Genomic DNA, 22,638 nt, shown 5'->3' with positions numbered 1-22,638 from the left:
TGGTGTATTACTTCTCTATTGGTATATCACTTCTCTATTCTCTCACTTCTCAGTTGGTGTATGTTGGTATATATCTTCTATGTTGGTATATCACTTCTCTATTGGTATATTACTTCTCTATTGGTATATTACTTCTCTATTGGTATATCACTTCTCTGTTGGTATATTACTTCTCTTAAAATACTTGCTTCATCTTAATTTTAAAGGAACGTAGATTTGGTTAAACACAGCATATTCAATTATATATGCAAACTTTGCAGTGTTTTCATCTCACCTTTTCTCTCGAGGTCACAAACCAAGACGGCTTCCCATCAAAACATTTCGAGGTTGTGAGCTTACAAACTTATTAATTACGCTCTTCAAAATAGAGCAAACTCATAATGGAATATAAAAACACTTTTAGAACCAGGTAAGGATCATAGTACCCAAATGTGACATCTTGCTGTAACAGAATATAAACAGTCCGGAAAGTACTGAAACGAAAATGTTCATGACAATGTAGACATATTAATACACACTGTAACTACACAATGCATACGATTTCCCAATGTAAAAGTGTATTAAAGAAATACGAGATCAAGGGTATTTTCCCTACAATGCCCCCACTTTCACAGTTTGACGTCCTCGTCAAGACATCCCCCGGGCACTATAGTATCCCCGTCACCTTTCTGGAATCCTTATATTCAACAGATGAAATACAGGGAGACCACCTAATGCCTTGCTTGCAAGAGCACCACAATTTTACAATGAGTATATATGTAGGCCTGTATCATTCAAAACTACGTATTTACAAGCAAAACATTGTCAAAAATTCAAATTTAGCATCTTGGGAGGCCAATTGTCTCAAAATGTTTTCAGCAGCAAATGACCATATTCAACTGAGCGGCCACTCGACTCTGCGTTTAAATGCTTGGCAGCACCATATAAATCTGAGCTGAAATAGAATATGAAAATACAACAGGGTCAAGATAATGTCATATTCCATCTACAGGGTGGCCCAGATATATTTCCCCTCACACAATGGATTCACAATATAATTCTATTGTGCAAGTGAAAATAATTCTGGGCCACCCTGTGGAGGAAATCAGGATGACCTTCACAGATAGTTAAGAACATCCATCCATACTACATGTGCCACACACGTGCTACCGTGTAGTAAGTATTACACTATTAAAACAAACTAGCATTGTACCCGTGGCGCAGGCAGGTTCAAATGGGCTATACCTTGAATAGATTGAATTGCAATGAAAATATAATGCAATATCAAAGGAGCAATATCGAAGAGACAAATTAAACCAACCATTTGTCCACAGACTCGGACCCTGTGGCGTGCTGTATGCGTGCATATAAAAGTAAATCAATTGGTCCGAATGAGATGATGAGGCAATGTGAATATACCTCGTTCCTTAGTCAGCAATATGCCCCTTTTTATACGGAGATGACGGAGAACCCAGATAGCCCTTCACATGTCGGCCTCCAAATGGCTCGGACCAATTGCACTATCACTACTAAAACTTTAAAATGCGTGCTCCTCCTACATGTAGCATGATCTCGGGCAAGGCACTTAGTCGACAGGCAAGCTAGAAGTTCAGCACCGTGAGCAGCTCCTTGATAAGGCCATGCCAAGTTCAGAGTGCCTCTTCAGATACATCAAGTTTTGAAAGCTGTGGTGAGCACATAAACATACCTTTGAAAATCCCTTCATAATCAAGGGCTAGCTCTGGCTAATACAGTACCAATATACGATAGACCATCAATTTGACCCCAGCTCCTTACTGCGGGAAAACCCAAGTCCAGCAACCAAAAGTATCAAAATACATTTTTGTTTACATTTGAACTGCACACACGCGTTTGTTTACAATTTCTTTCCCGCGAAATCTCGAAGATCAGGTGACCTACAATCGTGGATTGAAAATAACATTAACCTTGGTTCAGCAGGTCAACACGTGTACAGGCTGTTCCAATCATCCCCCTACAGCCAGCCGTTCAACAGGTAGTGTTAGTCACCCCACAGGGAGTGCAGGTGATTCATTAATCCCCTGCATAACTAAACAGCAATGGCTTGGCTTCCGTGAGTGATAAGGAGAATTGACCGTGTCCGATTAAAAATCCCTCATTACTGCTCCGCTGAAGTAAATTTCCGAAAATAAACATGACGTTGCATCAGGATAACATATCACCTGCAAACGCGCAAAATTTCGAGACGAAACACGACCCCCAAATGGCACTTTAGCGAGCCGCCTTATAGTATTATGATATAGATTATGACTTATTTATCTAAAGAAAAGAAAGCTTTTAATACCACTTTGGTCACCCGTTCTTGACATAGATGTTCCACATTCATTTACATCTGATTTAAAATTTCTCTTTCTTCCACCAAGGGTTGGACTGTGTTGAATCACCTCTAAATCTCTGAATCCCGGCCTGATCGGAGACCGCGCTCTCTCTTCTCTCCTGGAGTCTGTGTCGATGGCATCTGTAGCGGCTCGAGTCCTGCGCGCCCTGGGATCTGCAGTGACTTTGCCCTCTGTGATGGTGGTCTCGCCTGTAAACCGGATGCCAACTCCTTTAACGGCTGTAACACCTTGGTGGAGTCCCCATCCGCGGGCTGTGACTCCGTACTTTGGCAACAGATTTAAGCCTAGGTGCTGTTGGATTGCTCGCCATCTCTGATTCTGGATCGCATTCGTAGTCCAGTTCCTTCTTCGGGCAGGATATCGCATCATTGTGGGCTGAGGTAACATTGTGCAACCGTCTCTTCTTTTTCATGAGTTGCTTGGAATACAGATTGTGACACCGTCTCTAGTTCTTCATGAGTTGCTTGGACAACAGATTGTGACACCGTCTCTCGTCTTCATGAGTTGCTTGGACACCAGATTGTGACACCGTCCCTTGTTCTTCATGAGTTGCTTGGACAACAGATTGTGACAACGTCTCTTGTTCTTCATGAGTTGCTTGGACACCAGATTGTGACACCGTCCCTTGTTCTTCATGAGTTGCTTGGACAACATATTGTGACAACGTCTCTTGTTCTTCATGAGTTGCTTGGACAACAGATTGTGACACCGTCTCTTGTTCTTCATGAGTTGCTTGGACAACAGATTGTGACACCGTCTCTTGTTTTCATGCGTCTACACGAAGGCAGCCACCATGCCCATGGCCTTCTTACATAGATCCATCATTACTTCTGATTTGCATCCCCTCGGATCTACGTCCAATATGTGGTCGGGTGCTCTTCTTTCCGTTTCTTTAAGCGTTAACGTGGTTAACGGGATAAGTTTTCATTTGACCTTCCGTGAAACCTTCCTAGTTCTAGCTTAAGCCTGAGCCATTGCCTCGGACAACTCTTGAAGTGTTTGCTGCCGTTGCTGCCAGAGCAGTGACTCGTCTGTTTTCGGGGTGGTGTCATCTCGGATTCCCTCAGGCGTCTTGTTCACATTGTGCACCATAAATATGTGTCGTCGTATGCTATACTCATCCGCGGTATGTCCACAGTATTCGCATTCAGTGGCGGCCATCGTCTGGAATTGAATAGAATTATCGCGCTTTGCCGACGTTGACTCCAATTTGAACCGATTTAGCTCTCCACGCATCGACTCTTTCCACACGGAACGATGCGCGCGCACCAGTAAGGCGTTTCCTGGAGCTACGTACTACCCCTTGACGTCATGGTGCTGGTATCGATTTTTCCGACGTCACGCTGATGGCGCTTGATGACCCCGCAACTGCGACGATAAATGTATAGTAGGGTGACATGAACTAGGATCTCGGCGTGTACTTTCGTGGCGGAAAAGGTATTTTGCGCCAGGACTTGTGCGTACTGAAAATAACGAATAACGCGTTTTTCTTCTATCTAAGAGCTGAAACAAAATTGGAAGAGCATCAAACACGTAGAGTTCTGCATAAGTTTCAATATCTCACTCTTGAGACAAGTAGGAACAACAAAATGGGTGTACTCTCCAGTATCATCCCTCTTTCTAAACTTATGATACAATACTCCCTCTCGAACCTCTAATGAATTCCAAAGATTCCAATAATGACTTGTGGCCTAGCTTACAAACCTCCTGGTTGTATAAGGTCGCATACTGGATTCCTCCTATCCTAGCACTGGCCCGATATCCTTATCGTCCAACTGAAATCTGCGAAGATCCTTCTTGGATGGTCCACCCCCCACCCCCACATGGGTCTGGTATTTGTCTGTACCACCGAATGAATGTTTTCTCTGCATCGTTGGTACTACCATATTTTCCCTGTACTGACTTTTCATTTTTACATCCATCTTTCAGCACCAGTAAATCTTCCTCTCAAACCGGTGAGTCTCCATCAGCCCTCGCCTCGGCTTGTTCTTTGGGAGCTTATAGTACCCAAAATTGTGACAACTTGTAACAGATCAAGAATATTCATCATAAAAATAGTCGGAAAGTACCGAAACGAAATAAACCCAAAAATGTACATGACAATGTACACATGTTTATACAAACTGTAACTACACAAAGCATTAGCTTTTCCCCATGTAGAAGTGTACTAAGAAATAAGTGATCAAGGGCATTTTCCATACAATAGGGTAGTTGATAAAGTATGGAATTAGTGAAACCTTGGAAACACTGATAAACCTTGTAATATTCAATGTAAACCATGGAATCACTGTGCAAATAGCGCGGGAAATCGGGTGCGTTCCTTCCACGATTTATACCCTCCCAACTGACAGTCTCGTCCCAGCTGACTTTATTGGACTAAAGGAACTCCAAGAAACTGTCAACTCTATGAAACAAGACATAATCAACTCAGAAATTATAATAAGATTCTAAGACGACTCATTCATGGAGCAAAAAGGTCATACTACACTGAGCAATTCAACAAATGTGCGAATGACAGCAGAAAAACCTGGTCAAATATAAACTCGATCATAAAGAAAAAATCAAACAATAAGGGTGAACAAATACCAAGTTCGTTCAGTGTAAATAATGTACAAACAACCGATAAAACAGTTATAGCCAATGGTTTTAATGACTTCTTTGTAAATATCGGTCCTAAACTTTCAAAAAACATAAAGCCTATCACCACTGATTTCAAACATTACCTTGATAATCAAAGAGATAAGACCTTTCAATTTACGAAAATAAACCGATTGGATAATGCTAAAGTAATTGACAATCTAAATCCGAAACCAAGCAGTGGCTGGGATGGTATATCCACTAAACTCTTAAAAATGTGCAAATTTGAAATTCTTGACATTGTCACAGCTTTAGTAAACCGCTCTCTTGAATCAGGCATTTTCCCAGACAATCTTAAAATAGCAAAAGTTATTCCGTTATTTAAAAAAGGGGAAAAAGATTCATTTAACAACTACCGGCCAATATCCCTTCTTCCATCAATCTCAAAAATCTATGAAAGAATCATACATGATCAACTCACTAAATATCTCGTCGACAACAAAATGATCTTTGAAAGTCAATATGGTTTCCGAAAAAAACACTCAACAGACCTTGCCGCAGCAGAGTTAATTGATAGAATAACTAAAACCTTGGATAACAACAAGAAATCTATTGCCATATTTATGGATCTGTCCAAGGCTTTCGATACATTGGATCATAATATCTTATTACATAAACTTAGCCTTTACGGTCTTACTGACTCTGCTCTAAATCTCATGAAAACTTATATATCCAACAGACGTCAATATGTTGATTTCTCTGGTTACACCTCCGACCATGCTGTCATTAAAACGGGTGTACCCCAAGGGTCGATCTTAGGGCCTCTCCTTTTTACCATTTACATCAATGATCTAAACAAAGCAAGTAAATTCTTCAATTTTATAATGTTTGCGGACGATACAACTTCACTTAGCGAATTACATTCTTTCTCTACCAAGGTAAACCACATATTAAACACCGAGCTATTAAACATAGCAAACTGGTTAAAAGCAAATAAATTATCTTTAAATATCTCAAAAACTAAATTTATGATCTTTGAACGAACACACAAAATTTTTAATGGCATCCTAGATTTACAAATTGAAGGCACGAAACTCGAATGTGTTGAATCGTTTAACTTCCTTGGATTACTTATAAATAAGGATCTTACTTGGACTTCACATATAAATCATATTTCAAAAAAAATATCAAGGGCAACCGGCATTATCAATTACTTAAAACATTTTATTCCACAGAAAATTCTAATAACGATTTACCACTCTCTTATCTCTGCTCATCTCAACTATCAAATATTATCTTGGGGCTATGATCACAACGAAATTTTAAAATTACAAAAGAAAGCTATTCGTGCCATTACTCTCAGTCATCCTATTAGTCACACTGACCCTTTATTCATAAAGCTGAAACTACTCAAACTACCGGACTTACACAAATTAATTGAAATAAAATTTCTCTATAGATTTTTAAAAAAGGATTTACCAGTGTACTTCATGCACAATTTTTTCTCATTTAACAGTGATGTTCATAACTATCCCACAAGAATTAATGATAAATTTAAAATACCAAATGTAAGACACGAATATGCCAAAATGACACCACGATACAGTTTAACTAAATTATATAATTCTCTCTCAAAACAAACTCTAAACAAACTCCACTCAAATTTTAGCTTAAAATCCTTTTCAACATACTACAAAAATGAAATTTTGGGTTCCTATAATAAAAAGTGCCAAATTCGCAACTGCTATGTTTGCGACATTCGTTAAACTTTTTTCGTCTTATAACTGTTATTACTCACTCCTTCACTGTAAAATAGAACTGTCTTGTAAATTAAATTGTAAATCCTGTATATAATAATTAACATTGTACTACATGTAATTCATAAGGGAGCAGGCATTAAGCGGCCAATCTGGTCTTGTTCTGCTCCCGACCACAATCAATATCATGTATTTCATTAATGCACCTTGTAAATTTTGTTGGTCGAATAAATATTCATATTCATATTCATATTGATAGCAATTTGCCAGTTAGTTCAGAAGCCAACATTTTTAATGTGGAGGATGACGTCATCAATTGGCAATGCGCTGTGGTCGTTAAAATATTTTATTTCTCTTCAATGGAAGCAAAAATTAGTTTTTATGATTGTTTTGTATTCCATAGACGATAAAGTATTATGCTCGGTACTAGATGCACGAGATCATAGGACAAACACACACGTGAATAAAAAAACCGCTTAGAACTGGTGACGTCACAAAGATCTCTGCATCCCTCGATGCGTACTGGAAGATGTAAGAAATCGCTCACGGCGAAGGAAATTTTCATCCGCAAACTTTGGTAATAAACATACATGACTAGGCTTCTTTTATTCATCGTTTGTTATAAAATATCAGTCAATCATAGACAATTAGGCCTAGACATAGTCGTCAACCTTATCCATGCATAATGCATGACAGGCCCCCAACTTCCCAAGCAACTCGTCTGATCGAAAAGGCCCCGCGTGGTGGTGGCGTATTTATAAGCGGAGCGCTATTGGTCCATATTATGGGTGTGTGGTGGGCGTGTCTTCCCATATTTGGGAGATCAGTACTGTACACTGGAGGCGAGGTACAACTGGGTTGTTTTAAAATATAGACTATTGAATCGGATATGCGACAGATTTCTAAATTACCATAAAATTCCGATCTGATCATGTAAGAATAAGCTCCAAATGTTGATTCGTAACCACGTTAGGTTCGAATGGCATTATTTCATGTTTTTATGCATTTTAAGGAGTGTTTCCAAGGTTTATCAGTGTTTCCAAGGTTTCACTAATTCAATACTTTATCACCTACCCTACAATAGTCATGTTTTGGGAAATAATGATGATATAGTTTTAAAACTTCGTAAAAGATAGAAATTTTCAGACACACTATTTTGTTTCGAATTGGATACATTTGGTGCGATTTTGTCACCATGTTGCGTACTCTCGCTTTACAGACTACTAGTATTACCATTTTATGCAAACTATTGTTCTCTTAACTGGCATGTATTATGTCTTATTCGCAAGGCACACACAGTACCTAAAAGGGTATGGACGGTTTAAATAGACAATGTATTCATTGTTATCAAGCTAATAACAAAGAGGTGAGACATCGTCACGCTTACACTAGCAATAACACATTTTTTCTAGGTTTTTATCGTAAAATCATATACTTTCCTTAAAGAGGGCGTACACTATGGTGCGTAAATGCTATCCTAACTAAAGATTCATCATACGTTTCAGATCAATTTCAGATAACTTTAGTTGGATCGTCTAGACCGTTCTTCTCCCTCCCAAGCAAGGTGCCAGTTTCTGAATGTCAGTTCTCAAAGATCTAAACTGACAGGAAGTCACGAGAGCGTCAAAAGTGATATCAGAGAAATTGAGATAGACCAACTTGTGCGAGTTGTTATATGTGGATAAGGAAAGTCTGCAGATGTAAGGCAGACGTTACATAGACATTCACTTTTCACTCCTCGATCACGCCGCATTATTTACGGGTCATTGGTGAACCCAAGAATGAACAAGGTATTTTCAATGAGCCCTGTTACAGAGGCTTTCATTTTGTACTTTGCTTCGCTTCATTTAATTTCTGGCGTGAGGTCATCAAGTTTATGCGTGAATCAAAGAATGGACATGTTCATTTTTTTGTGAAGTGAACCGGACCAGAGGCAGGACGTATTTTGACTGTCAAGGGAAGATTTCCTATAACAGCTTTGAGTATTTTGTCTTGTTGGAGTTTTCTCGAATTACTACAGCACATACAACATTTGCCGATTTAATGCGATAGTACTTCCATGGAAATGAGGGGATAAACAAGATAAATACAAAACACACAGTCTCAAGTGATTTCTTTGAATTTTTCAGGAACAGGATGGACGATTACAAAGAAAGTTTGTCCGTTGATCAAAAACAGCAACATGGCAAGCATTTCGTCCTCTGAGGAGTCGATGACCGCACCCGTGAAATGCCAAGTGACAAATGAACGAGTAAAATGTGAACCCTGTGTAACGTTGGGAAAATGAGGAATGAAAAGTGAGGAGTGAATGATGAGGCGTGAGGTGTCGCGCATAAAGAGTGACAAGTGAATCGTTCATTCCTATGTAACGTCAGCCTAAAGGACCTTCAAAATTAATGCATTTGTGAGAAAAGCGACAGAAACAATAATTTATTGTTTCCGTCGTTTTTCTCACTAATGCAAGTATCTGCATTGGTCGGTTCATCACAAAACGGTTCATCGACTGTCAACTGCAGCATTGTGAAACAAGTCATTTGCTACAGGTAATACAAATATAGTATGCCGTCCAGAAGATACGAACGGTTGATAAATGACAGAACATTCGCTGACCAAACAGTTAGTATTGAACTGCGGTCGCGTTGTGAATGTGCTCTGGTTTGTTTCTTGCTTGTCAACTGCACGACTATTAACGTCTATAAGAATGGTAGGACATTTAATTGTTATCAGAGTGAGAAAAGGGCAACGTGTATGGAGAAGGAGGAGGTTGAAATTAAAGCAGGATACGCTATGTACGAAATCATGGTAAGATTGTTCAAGACAAATGGTTGATCTGGCCACTGTAACCGAATGCAGTTAATGATATCACGCCCTGCTGCGTTAGTCGAGGCTACCTTTGTCACTGAGGTTAAAAACTGGAATGTATCTCATTACCAATTAATGTCATATTTGTAGTCGCTGTCTTCGACATCAAACTCAGTCTGTTGAACAATCCAAGCCAAAAGATTGAGGGCACAAGCGGAAGCTTGTGGCCTCAATATTTCGTCCATCTATGGGCCAATTGGGGATGTTTTTAAAATATGTGTATATGGACCAGTAGCCTAGTGACCAACTTTACAGAGGCGAGAAACTTAATGTATTGTAAGGTTCAGTTCAATATCTTGCAATCGTGAACGTGGGCATTTTATTAGAGCACTAAGCAAGTACTTTCATTCGCCTCATACGATCAAACGCTTGCACAGTGTAGAAGCATTTGCTCTGTGGGTCGAAAAGCTCGATCTTTTAACGCACGCAAAATAGGAAAATAATCTTCTTCATTTTGTTGACTTCATCGGTAAACAACTTGACCATTTTTGAATGTCGATGATGTTATTTGTTTTTATCTACTGTCAAACCTTCTATTGCGCAGCTTAATTTTGAATTCACACCATTAAGTGACATTGTGACTGAGCTCAACACAGTATGGTATAAGTTATTTGTCACATTTTAAATAGTTTTCCAGGAAAAGAATGTAAAAAAATTCGTGCTTCGTGGCCGACTGTTGTTCAAACCGCCAGCCTCGGTCACGGTGGCTAAAGATCAATACATGCCATACTTGTATGATCAGGAATCGATGTCAATCATATTCATTAATCAATTCAAACATAAGCTAGTATTTGAGATGAGATATATACTTGTTTACCGATTTGAGGTCGACTTTTACCGACTCGTTCAGAACACATCCGTGGGTCTGTATGTGAAGAAGCATTATCGAATGTGTGCCATGAAGCTGATATTTCTAGATAATATTGGAAGGAGAGGCCGCTCGAGGTATGTTATTATACCATTTGACGTAATGACCGGCAATCTAACACATTTCTACCTTCCGCGGGTCCATCCATGTTCGAGTCCAAGAAAATGTAAACAAATGCTGGACCCACAAATTACAAAGGATCATATGTTGATTTCCTGTTTTGATAATTTGAAGAGGGAATATATAAGTACCTTATTCAATATAACATGGAGACCGGGACAATGTGTTGTTTCTTCTGGCTTCAGTTGGCATACACGAAAACCTGCCATGTACATACAGCGCATTCAAGATGGCAGTATTATCTGCTCAGAAATGTTACCCAGGGGAATAAGAATTCGTCATGTCAACTCAGCGATGTCGCCGAGAACATTCCATGACCCACTTCAATACAACCTTTTTCTACTCGCTTATTATGTAAAGCCGTCATCGTTTTTGATAGCTTTTTCATCCGAATATTGGATGCAACCAATTGTCATCAAGATTATTAATATTGCATGTATACGCATCCCCGCGCATGCCTGGTATAAGAAATATATATTTTGTACAGAGGTGAAAGTCATAATTAACTGCCATTATCAAATCAAAAACGGTCGCCTAGGTGTTGTCGAAAGGCAAATCCTAATGCAACATACTGGCAACCTGATTGAACCAGTTCCGTTTATTCACAATAGTACCGTTAGGACCGTCAGGTTTTCGAAACTATACGAAAATGTTATTGCGTAGAACAAGCGTTAGAGAATGATCCGATCTCGACTGTCAACATGAGGAAGGAGGATTGTGGGAGCATTAATGTCATGCATGGCAGGTGGTCATCTAGGGATGTTTATGAGCCCGTTGGTGTTATATTGTGACTCAAAAACACAACGAGCAACCATTAGACATGAAACAGTTACAAGATATATCGATTCGGTGCAGTAGTTTTGGCCTGAAATCCAATTTTGTGAAGCAATTTTGTGAGTAATTTTAAAGCTGTTCCAATTCTTCCGATTTCAATTACTACTGATGAATTTGCTTCATAAATGAGTCTATGGCGCTGATACTATGAGACCGAATCAAGATATCATGGTAGCGTTTATCCTCCAAAAAGATGACCTCACACAGAAATTCATACTTATTACCATCCAACAGTACCGGAGGAGGGTATAGTATTGTGTTATAAAATGGTAGTACAATCTAATTCGTTTTTCACCAGGACTGTTCTTCGCACTTTTCTCGCATGATTTGAGTCTTCTATTGCAGATAAATGTTTGCTAGTGGCAGGTGCCAGAATTGTTATTTATGCCACTCAAATTATTGTATCTGAACCAATATGATTTTGATCTTCATCATAAAATCAGAGCAAATACCATTGACCATCAAACAAGCTTGATACAATTTACTCTTCCAGGAAAAAACTGTACTGAAGTTTAAGCGTCGCGGCACCCTGCCTTTCAAACCTGCTGTCTCTTCCGTATTAGCAAAAAATGAACACTTGGTTTATCTCCATGATCATGACTCTGATGCTATTGTATTCATCCACAAATTCAAGGACAAATACGTTACTAAGTTAACAGCAATTCTTGTTTACCAATTAGTAGAACATAATTACTGGCCCCAGGATTATCGGCTTGTTAACAACTTGTCTGCCTTGTCAGTGGAATGCGAGAATCAAGCGTCTTTCTTCCATGATATGAAGCTCCTTCTTCTGGATAGTGAACGAATCGGACCGCGGAATAAACCCATACTCCAGTTGTTTGACATTGTCACGGGCCAGTTAAGACCGATAATTTTTCCCAGGGGGCACCCTTGTTTTATTGCGGATGGGATTCAGGAGCCAGCTATATATCTTGACAAAGCGGTGTTTATATGTAAAGATGAAGCTGGTCTAATGGATGTTCTCGTGTCTAATATAACATGGCGCCACGGAGAGATGGTCGTTTCAGCAGGGAATCGGTTGCACAGGGGCTTGGCACCAGTTTCCCCGATATACATCACGGAAAACCGTGAGGTAATTATTGTGGCTTCTCATCCTCATGGTGAACGAGAGGGCATTCTAACCATTAGTCACAAGTTCCCACCGAGGACGAACCACCCACAACAAACGTTCAGAATCAAGATTCAGAAACAACAACATAAGACTACAAAGGATTTTCACGCAAAGCAATCAACAGTTTTGATAGTCAGCTTTACCAAATTATGCAAGGCGATTCTCGTTCAGATGTTTAAACTTCTCTGTGTGCCAATGGAACCTTTGATAATCAAACGGTTGTTTTGTAAAAGGTTTAACGTGGTAACAATTTTTTATATTCATTGTTCGGAAAGTGAATTCAATGAAGATACTACTCTATTCATCATTCTATTGCTCAGTAATGGCGATATAGTTTCGCCAGTAGCTTCTGTTGAGCAAAGCGGCAGAGACAAAACAAGGAAAATATTTAGGTATTCTGAACTCTTCACACAGGTTAAGTGAGTCGTCTGATAAAAGGTTTCAGCCGATACCGCCATGGAATCGCAAAAAGAGCCAAGTTCACGTTTGTTAAATTAAGTTTAACATATTTTGGAATAACAGAAATGGGTTCCATCAACAAAGAGGTTAATTTCTAAAACGCAAGTTCTTGCGAGTCTATAATTGATAGCAAAGAACTTGCTATCATTATCATCATCATCATCATCATCATCATCATCATCATCTTCATCATCATCATGAACAGCGGCGTCATGGCCCTTCTGTGTATTTGCCATTGATGTGTTGCTGTAAAATTGTGTATCGTAATGGAAAAGTCTTAAAACAAAAATCCTGCATGACCCTTATAAGAAACTGAGACGGTTAGGAATCTTACAAGACTCTTACCAAGATATTCATCCTTGTGAGAGCGAGGATTCACACTTGATGCGCGCAGACCTTCACCCTTTCGTATCCTTGACGGCTTCAGGAATCGCAAACTTTTTCCAACTTGATTTGGCCTACATTAACCCGAAAATGGCATAGTGTACTCAAATTTGAAGCGAGTGGTGCCAAATATATGTAGTCACTCAAAGCTCACTTAATACCATACAAGACGACAACACTTTAAGAGCTCTGAGAATAACCTCAGGTCGATAAGGCCCTCTCGACAAGCATGGATGTGTAAATGGCCAGTTCTCATTGAAGGCGGTTCGAAGTTCCAATGCAGTTTACTCGACAACTGTTCAACACAATTGCCTCTAAATGGCCCTGATATCGAACGAACAGTTTGCAAGTAAGACACTCGTGGTAGTAGAATCTTCGCCAAAATAAAGGGTGCTGCCACCCTGAAAATGACATCATACGACAAAAGTGTCAAATGCAGCAAAGTGGTTATTGAAAGAGAGGTTATTTTGCTATGCTCGTTTGGCGATGATACAGTAATATTCCGGCACTCGGGTATGGCTGGCGCGAGAAGACAGAATTCAGAATTATGCCACGGCATAAATCGGAATTGTGGTGCACCATCAATCGACCAATCAAAACCTCGGATCTCGTGAATTATGCCGTGGCATAAATAGGAATTGTGGACGGAAGTACGATTTATGCCGCACCATAAATAAACGATTGCCACTTTCTAATTGGTCTAATTATGCCACACAACAATTCCTATTTATGCCGTGGCATAATTCTGAATTCTGCCACAGCATAATTCACGCGATCCGATGTTTTGATTGGTTGATTTATGGTGCACTACAATTCCTTTTTATGCCGTGGCATACTTCTGAATTTTGTCCACTCGCGCCAGTCATACTCGGGACTATAACTAAGTAACTTTACTGTGATTAGGGTACCTGTTGCAGCCTGATGATGTTTTGGGGTCAGCATGCTGCCAGATAACCCCTAAAACAATGTAAAGCTATTGCTGGTGGACTGAGAATCTCCAAAAATGCCGGGGTAATTAAATTTCAATATTCATTTTCAAGAATGAACACTTTTGACTTTCAAAAGGGCGAGCGGGCTGCAAAAAATATTACATTGTTGTTCTATGAAAGTGGGATAGTTATCTACTTAACCGAATGTTGAATGCGATAAGAAATAAACTATCAAAATGTATTACAGTACTTACAGGTAGTCGTCAGCTCGGCCATTTGGCTTCAGAATATATTCGTTAATTTCAATGGGGATAATGTATTGCAAGACAGGATTAGTTTATCAGTGTTAACACGGTATACGTTGATTGACTTCCACGATCCGAATAAAGAGGTTGTTTCTTGACGGCCAAAGAGATTTCCCAACGATATGTATAGTATATGCCTTCCGTAGGCCGACGACTGGCCACTGAATAAGAGTCACTCAGTCAGTGAGAGGTTAAAATATTGTAAAAGAGTTTTAGGTATTAGAGGGTGTCAGGAATCTGCAGAGATCCTGAAGGGATTTGTCCCACACAGGGCCCGTGGTTCCTTCTCCTTCTTCCTTAACCCTTCCTGGACATTTTACATCAGTGTCACCTCCTCGATTCAGCAGCCCGTAGTTACCCCCGCACTAAAGAATGTGCAGCGAACTCTGGAATGCGTAGTGCGTTTCTGCGCGATTGACCTACTTCATCATTGTTATAGACAGCGTGGTTAGAATGTCACGACGGAGGCTACTCATGGGACACGGAGGTCCCAGGAGGGCGTGGATAATTCATATAAAGTGATATTGATATTTTACAGTAGATTAGACATCATCCTTTTAAAATTTGATGTCATTGGCTTCAAGAAATACAATAGGAGGACAATGTTTCATCACGGTGGAAGTAACGCCTCACTAATGATTATTGTGCAGCCCCTCGATAAACACGACTATCTATTTCAACCATGACGAAAATGCAATGAATCACAACCCGCACGTTACTCCTTTCCAATGAAGATGCATGACTACTGGATACGCTATTGACCTCGGCCGGGTATCGCCTCGCACCATTAATATCCAGCCTGCAGATATACGGCCCTCCAACACTCGATTGAAAAAGCAACCGATCAGGTAAGCGGAGGGCAGGGAAAATATGGCGCCAAAGACACATCAGAATTTCAGGATTCAGCACAGTTCTAAACGGACAGGAAATCACAAGAGCGTCAAAAGTTATATCAGAGAAATAGCATTCCGCGACGTTACTATTTATAGCTCACAAGGTCATTTGAATAAGATATTGATGACGTTTTATTCACGTGACAGTCGGACATCGACACTTATTTCTACGCATTTGAGCTTATTTCAAAGTCAATTATCTTTGACCCTGTATTGTTTTTAGCATTAATGATACCATAGAGTCAGAGAGAGAAATATTCAGAACAATTATCTAGTATTTCCAACACTTGGACATGTGCCAGATTGAATCTAACTGCCCTAGTTAGAAAGCCTGAATCCATTACGAAACCGCATGTTTGTCAGACATTGCCTGTAATTCAGCGATGGGGAAATAGAGGGCAGCAGCTGCAGTGACGTCATTATCGCGGAATGCTATTGAGACTAATGCATTAAAGTATCTGCATTGGTCGGTTCATCGCAAAAAGGTTCATCGACTGTCAACTGCAGCATTGTGAAACAAGTCATTTGCTCCAGGTAATACATATATAGTATGCCGTCCAGAAGATACGAACGGTTGATAAATGACAGAACATTCGCTGACCAAACAGTTAGTATTGAACTGCGGTCGCGTTGTGAATCTGCTTTAGTTTGTTTCTTGCTACTATAAGTAACGTCGTTAAGAATGGTAGGACATTTGATTGTAGAGTGAGACAAAAGCTACGTGTAAGGAGACGGAGGAGGTTGAAATTAGATTAGGATACGCTATGTATGAAATTATGGTAAGATTTTCCAAGAAAATGTGATTTATCCGACCACTGTAACTAAATGCAGTGAATGATATCACGCTCTACTGCGTTAGTCGAGGCTGCCTTTGTAACTGAGGTTAAAAACTGGAATGTATCTTACCGATTATACCGATCATTCTTATATGATTATTTGTAGTCGCTCTCTTCGATATCAAACTCGGTATGTTGATAACAAGCCAAATCAAAACTTTGAGGGCACAAACGGAAGTTTTGGATGTTTTTAAAAAAAATATGGACCAGTGACCTCGTCACCAACTTTACAGAGGCGAGAAACTCTTCGTTCCAAGTGAAGGTGTTGTAAGGTTCAGTTCAATATCGTGAACGTGGGCATTTCACAAGAGCACTAAGCCAGTATTTTTATTCGCCCCATTGTCACAAACCGAGTGCTGCAGTGACTCGAACGGAAGGTTTGTTTTAGTCACTAACTGTGTTTATTGCGAAACCTAGAAAACATACATACAAACTTAAGTAAACGTTACATATCACAGAATATAATATCAACTAAAGTCCTGAATATAAATACGGAAACTGGTCGAAACTTACGGCTGTTCCTGTTATCTTGCATGTCCAACTATATGGGCCACGCCCGGTGGGAGTCCGAGGACAAAGGTATTGTACGTGTGTTCAACGCAACAAGGCCAAACGGGGTTAGGTCAACGAGACCAAGGTCTACACGCCAATGGTTTAAACCATTTACCAAGTAAAGGGTGTGACAGCTAGGGTGGTATGTGACACCCATACAATCAAACACTGGAACAATGTAGAAGCATTTGCTCGGGTCGAAAAGTTCATTTATCGTACGCAAAATTGGAAAATAATATTCTTCATTTTTTGACTTCATCGGTAAACAATTTGACCATTGTTGAATGTCGATGATGTTATTTGTTTTTATCTACTGTCAAACCTTCTATTGCGCAGCTTAATATTGAATTCACACCATTTGGTGACATTGTGACTGAGCTCAACACAGTATGGTATAAGTTATTTGTCACATTTAAAATAGTTTTCCAGGAAAAGATTGTAAAGAAATTCGTGCTTCGTGGCCGACTGTTGTTCGAACCGCCAGCCTCGGTCACGGTGGCTAAAGATCAATACATGCCATACTTGTATGATCAGGAATCGATGTCAATCATATTCATTAATTCATCAATTATTCATCAATTCGAACATTAGCTAGCTTTAGAGATATATCCTTGTTTGCTGATTTAAGGTCGACTTTTACCGACTCGTTCAGATCACATCCGTTGGTCTGAATGTGTCGAAACATTTCCGAATGTCTGCCATGAAGCTAATACTTCTAGAAAATGAGGAAAGAAGAGGCTGCGGGGGGGGCTTATTTCTAACAATTTCTTGCCAGACCTACCCGTAAATCTATAATTACTTAATTCCTCACTCTATAGGTTAGTCTAAGTATTCACCGATTCTGGGGAATGGTCCGGAAATACATGTAAATCATTTCTACGCTTTCAAATTATTGGAAACCATTGTTATGTTTTGTACGAAAGCCCCAGAACGCTCAAATAAAATTGTCACTTCAAAATTTAAAATTGAATTTCGAATTTTGAAGTGAGCAAAAAGTGCCGGATCTGATTGGCTAGTAATTAGGGTTCCACCACTTCAAAATTCAATATTGAATTTTGCAGTGATAATTTTCTCACTTCAAAATTCAGTATTGAATTTTTACTTTTGAATGAGCATTCTGGGCTTTCTTACTCTTAAATAAACGACTGGTTGTTCGACATGGCGCTGAAACTTGTTGACGAATTGCAAGTAGATCGTACATTGGGCGATGTATAGCATAATTTGAGTTGCAATAAATCGCTCAGTGGGCAATTGGTTTGCAACACACAGTACTTGTGATTGCAAAATCAGTCATTGCATTTGACAGCAGCTAATTCATGCAACTATAGTCCATTCATAAATGTTATGTTCGCATCGTTTGGTGCTCTGGAAGGGCGAACGACTGGTCGGATTTCTCTGAAGTTTGTTTTTTATTGATCTTCGCCTCAAAACAAAACAGGATTTTAGGGGTTAAGCACTCTCAAGGAAGAATTCTTTTCTAAATTAGCGAAGTCCAATGGTTATTTGGAGGTAACTCTTGATAGGCCTTTTTTGTGTTCGGATATTTCTCATTCACTCTTGGCACATGAGTAAATAGACAAAACAATAACAACCTGAACATTCCATTTAGATTGGTCGAAAAAAAACTGTACAGAGCGGAAAGTGTCTGAATTCAAAATGCACTACGTCAATGTACCCTCATGCATACATTCGCCCTTAAAAGCTCCAAACGATGCGGACATGATATTTACGAATGGACTATAATAGACACACTTTCGGTTACAAATGAATTGCCTAGTGTGCGGCTGGCATATCGGAGTAATATCAGCGGAAAATCGCGCGTCATGCTATTATCTGACAAACATGGTGATTACGACGAAGCTATTTCGTAGAGTTGAATAAGCCCAGCCTCGTTTTCGTAAGTCATCCCCCTAACTTAAAGGACCATCGGCATTTTTTAAGGGCAATATTACCCAGTTGTCGGCAGCCCAGTCACCTCCTATTCAACATCAGTAGCTTCCATCAACAAATTGCACAAAAAAGAAAAACATCAAAATCTAGCTGAATCGTCACGCTTTTCAGATGTTGACTCCGATTTGACCCGAGTTAGCTCTCCATGCGTCGATCCTTTTCATGTTGAACGATGCACTAGTAAGGCGCTTCTTGGAGCCATGGATCTAACCTGTGACCTCTTGGTGTTGATATCGATTTTTCTGACGTCACGCTGATGGCGCTTGATTACCCCACTACTTCAACGATAATGGAAATGACGTTGCGTCGTAATAGCTAGCCAGTCAGTTGGCCGCGCCCCCGTTCGCAGCGCCAAAAGAGCGTTTCTCTCTGCGTTGCGCTGCTACTGTCACCTATCGGTAAAAATTTGATACTAATTCGCGCCATATTTGTGGCAGAGACTAAAACCTCTGTAGCATGCACGACTGTTCGGGGAGAGCGATTGATCAAAGATGGCGAAATTGTTCGTTATTGAAAGAAAAAATTGGTGTTTATTTCATCAAATTCCAAGCAAAATCAACCGAGTTTGATCAATTTTTCGAAATATGATATTTTCGCAATCTTCGCTGAACATACCTCACTCAAAGATATTTTCCAGCTTTGCGGCGATATTTGGTAAATTGATTTTTTGCGAAGTGGTTGACCAATCCTAAATGAATTCATATCTTTTAAAACATTTGAGCACCCGGTTTCCTAAATATTTCATTTTGGCACTTAATTTGGTGATTTTTCGAAGAAATTTCATTAATATTTATGACGTTTTGGATCACGTGATGTTAATCAAGCCGTTTTTCGCGGCAATTGCGTGCACGACGCGATATTGTAAAAATATTTTAATGCACAGCGTGTCTCAAAAAAATTGTGGTTAAAAGTGAGAATGGCATGATGGTAGCCTGTTTGAGTTCTGTTGATGAATATGCTTAGTCTGACTATAATTTCTACAACTTGTGGCCAAATGACCAGATGATTTTGAGCCTTTTGATAAAGCTACTGGTAGAATAGTCGTCAGAAATGTCAGAGCGACAGTGACTGAGTGAGTGTTATGTTATTGTTATGTTATGAGACTGGAGGTATGTCATGTGTTCCACCATATCGTCATTGATATTGACCAGGAATACTATCGATTTGTGTGGATGTGCTCAAACAGTAAAGCATGAGCCATGATGCTTCACTTCCGAAAAGATCCAGGTGACTGAGATGTCTACTACTACTGTTGGGCAATCCGGCTGATTCTTCAGAAATTTCTCTGTATATCCTCTGTGAAAATAAACTTTCTCATAATGATATATCTTTTGTTTGTTTGGTAATTTTAGTTGCCTATGTTTAGGCACTTTTTTGCCAGATTTGCCTGTAAAAGGCTGCCATAGTTCAGGAAAAGAAATCATATACACATTGCAATGTGGATCTTCACGGTCCAAAACACCAGGGCCAACTAGGTGACATGGCTCAATAATAGGCATTGTCTGGTAATTTTGGACGACCTTTGGATGGATAGTTTATTTTCCCTGACCCTGGCCTGGGTCTGAACGGGCTTCCAAGCCATCAATGATGCTTATAAAGCCGGGAATAGCCTCATCAGTACCCCCACAAGAGTTATTTTGTGCCAGACATCGCGCACAGAACTTGCCATGATCTCATTTTTAGAGTTGCTGTATCAGTAAAAGATAATACCAAAAAGTTGATAAAGTATGTAATTTGAGCAGCATGACCAATGCCAGTGTTAAAGGTGTAAACTTAACCTATTACAGGACATCTTCCTGCAAGATTGTGATTGGTTTAACTTGAAGTTTGTCATCAATTTGACTGTTGTAATTGTACATCCAGGCGGTTGTCATTCAGGAAAAATCTGCTTTATCTTTCAGCTAATACTTTCACTTCTCCAGTCAATCGGGTTTGATGAACATGTCAAGCTGTTGAATGGTGTAAACAATCATTAGCAAATATGTACGAATGAAAATAAGTTTGATTCCTTCCACTTGAAAAGTTCAACAGCACCACTTGCAAGAATTTGAATTTGGCATTGTGTTTTACACCCTTCAACAATTGACTGTGGTGTTCTTGTTTCAATGTTAGCGTTTCACTGTTAAAGAGTTTCAAGATGCAGAAGAGAGGATTAGTTATCTTTAATGTTAAGTTTCTTCTTTGCATCATTTTGTCATTAAATTTGGGCAATGGTGGTCTCATGAAAGGAGGGATGGGACGGCAGGATGGGCTATTGGACAAGTTTTCATAATCAGTATTCTAGAACACGTTTTGTAGCGATGGTGGCGATCCTAGTGTTCGGGCCTCTTCGGCTCAACTTCGGGTGTGGTCGGAACCTAAATCCGGCTGCAACATTTTCTGACAAAAATCAGAGGCAACTTAAGCGTATTTTCTAGCCGTGCGGCAGAAATAATCATTTTTACTATCTTGTTATTCAGTCAAAGATACATATAACAATAAATATCAGTCATTACTTCTGAGCACGCGCGATGTTTTTGATGAGTTAGGTGCATTTATTCAACAAAATTACGTGAAAAAATTGCAAATTTTCGGGCGACGACCGCTGTTCAAAGTCACGTAAACAGCAAACCTCAGGACTTTTTACACTTTTTTCTTAATGAAACTACTAATTAATGTTTCATCTAGAATAATATGTTCCGTTTACATGTCATTCAGAAAGATTTTGGCAAGTTTAGGATCGATTTCCGACTTCATATTTTTCACGCCAAAATGTACGCGATAATGAGCTCGTAATGATATGCAGTGACGTCATAGCGCAGAGAGAATTACGCGGAAATGGGGCCGCGGCCAACTGACTGTAGCGGGGTGACGTGAACACGATTCTCGGCGGGCACTCACGTGGTGAGAAGGTTTTTCGTGTCACGAGGACTTGCGTACTAAAAATAACGAATATAGCGTATTTCTACTATCTAAGAGCTGAAACGAAATTGGAAAAGCATCAAAAACCTCCAAAAAATAGCTTACTGATAAACCAGAGGGACAACAAAGATACTGCAGTATGAACCGCATATTATTTTAAATAAGTCGTCCACCATCACTTTACAGGCCGCCCCCCCCCCCCTTTGAAAGCAAAAATCAATCCGAATGCCAGGCTAAGAAAATGACACTTGATTTAACACCAGCTCTGACTGACGGAGGAGCTATATAGGATACCCCATCCCACTGGCTTGCTGTCAATAGGCTAGCTGCGCCACTTCTCGAAGCGCATAAAAATTTGTTACAGAAACCACACCAAACAAAGGATGGTGCAACAGTCGACTAAGAAGGATTGAGTAAGTGAGAGAAATCCGCTCGGATTTACTCAAAGACCAAAAAATTAAGTGAGGATGCGATATGTGTTACTGCAAATAGCAGCTAACATTAGCCAAAAGAAAATAGAGGCTACTTACCGATCAGGAAGACATCACTAAAATCGTTATATGTCCGGCCAGTCGTGGGGTAGTTAATCCATAATCCAGCGTCAAGATTTCCGAGAAAGAACTCTCACCGACACCTCCCAATATTCTCTCTGCACAGTTTACAAGTTGTGCTATTACTAGGATTATTTTGCAATTCCTGGAAATTGGTCAGACAGCCTTCGCGGTCGTGCGATGTGCTGCTCATCAGAAGATTACAAGATTGCCACATTTCCTCAGTTCATTAGGTACATGTTAATCATGCCTTATTTACCTGCTCGAGTCGTTATCTGTCATCACCACTTTATTTAAGGACATTAATGCAATTGATATCATCATCCGAAAACTAAATTTACCAATCAATCGCATCGCCTTCGCAATGTAGT

General features: G+C 39.7%; 2 protein-coding genes across 3 annotated transcripts in view; one reads left to right on the top strand and one right to left on the bottom strand.

The window, feature by feature from the left end:
• The window catches only part of LOC135497908 (uncharacterized), a 217,425-nt gene extending 195,109 nt beyond the window's left edge, over window positions 1-22,316 (bottom strand). Inside the window, exon 1 of the mRNA XM_064787902.1 lies at window positions 22,247-22,316. The gene's annotated coding sequence lies outside the window, so the exon portion shown is untranslated. The remainder of the gene's footprint in view (window positions 1-22,246) is intronic.
• Window positions 2,653-14,176, top strand: LOC135498389 (uncharacterized). Of its 2 annotated transcripts, XM_064788646.1 has the most exons (4): window positions 2,653-2,737; window positions 4,287-4,312; window positions 9,235-9,493; window positions 11,869-14,176. In XM_064788646.1, the coding sequence occupies exons 3-4, from the start codon at window positions 9,251-9,253 to the stop codon at window positions 12,928-12,930; spliced, it is 1,305 nt and encodes a 434-aa protein (XP_064644716.1). In that variant the 5' UTR covers window positions 2,653-2,737; window positions 4,287-4,312; window positions 9,235-9,250; the 3' UTR covers window positions 12,931-14,176. The 2 variants fall into 2 exon arrangements, 1 of the variants encoding a protein (XP_064644716.1); XR_010449043.1 differs by lacking the exons at window positions 2,653-2,737; window positions 4,287-4,312 and having other exon boundaries at window positions 9,159-9,493; window positions 10,098-14,176.
• Window positions 22,317-22,638: the final 322 nt, after the last annotated feature.

Source organism: Lineus longissimus, chromosome 13, assembly GCF_910592395.1.
Source record: "Lineus longissimus chromosome 13, tnLinLong1.2, whole genome shotgun sequence".
Taxonomy (NCBI): domain Eukaryota; kingdom Metazoa; phylum Nemertea; class Pilidiophora; order Heteronemertea; family Lineidae; genus Lineus; species Lineus longissimus.
Note: the sequence above shows the minus strand (reverse complement) of the source record. Positions and strands in the feature narration are given on the sequence as shown.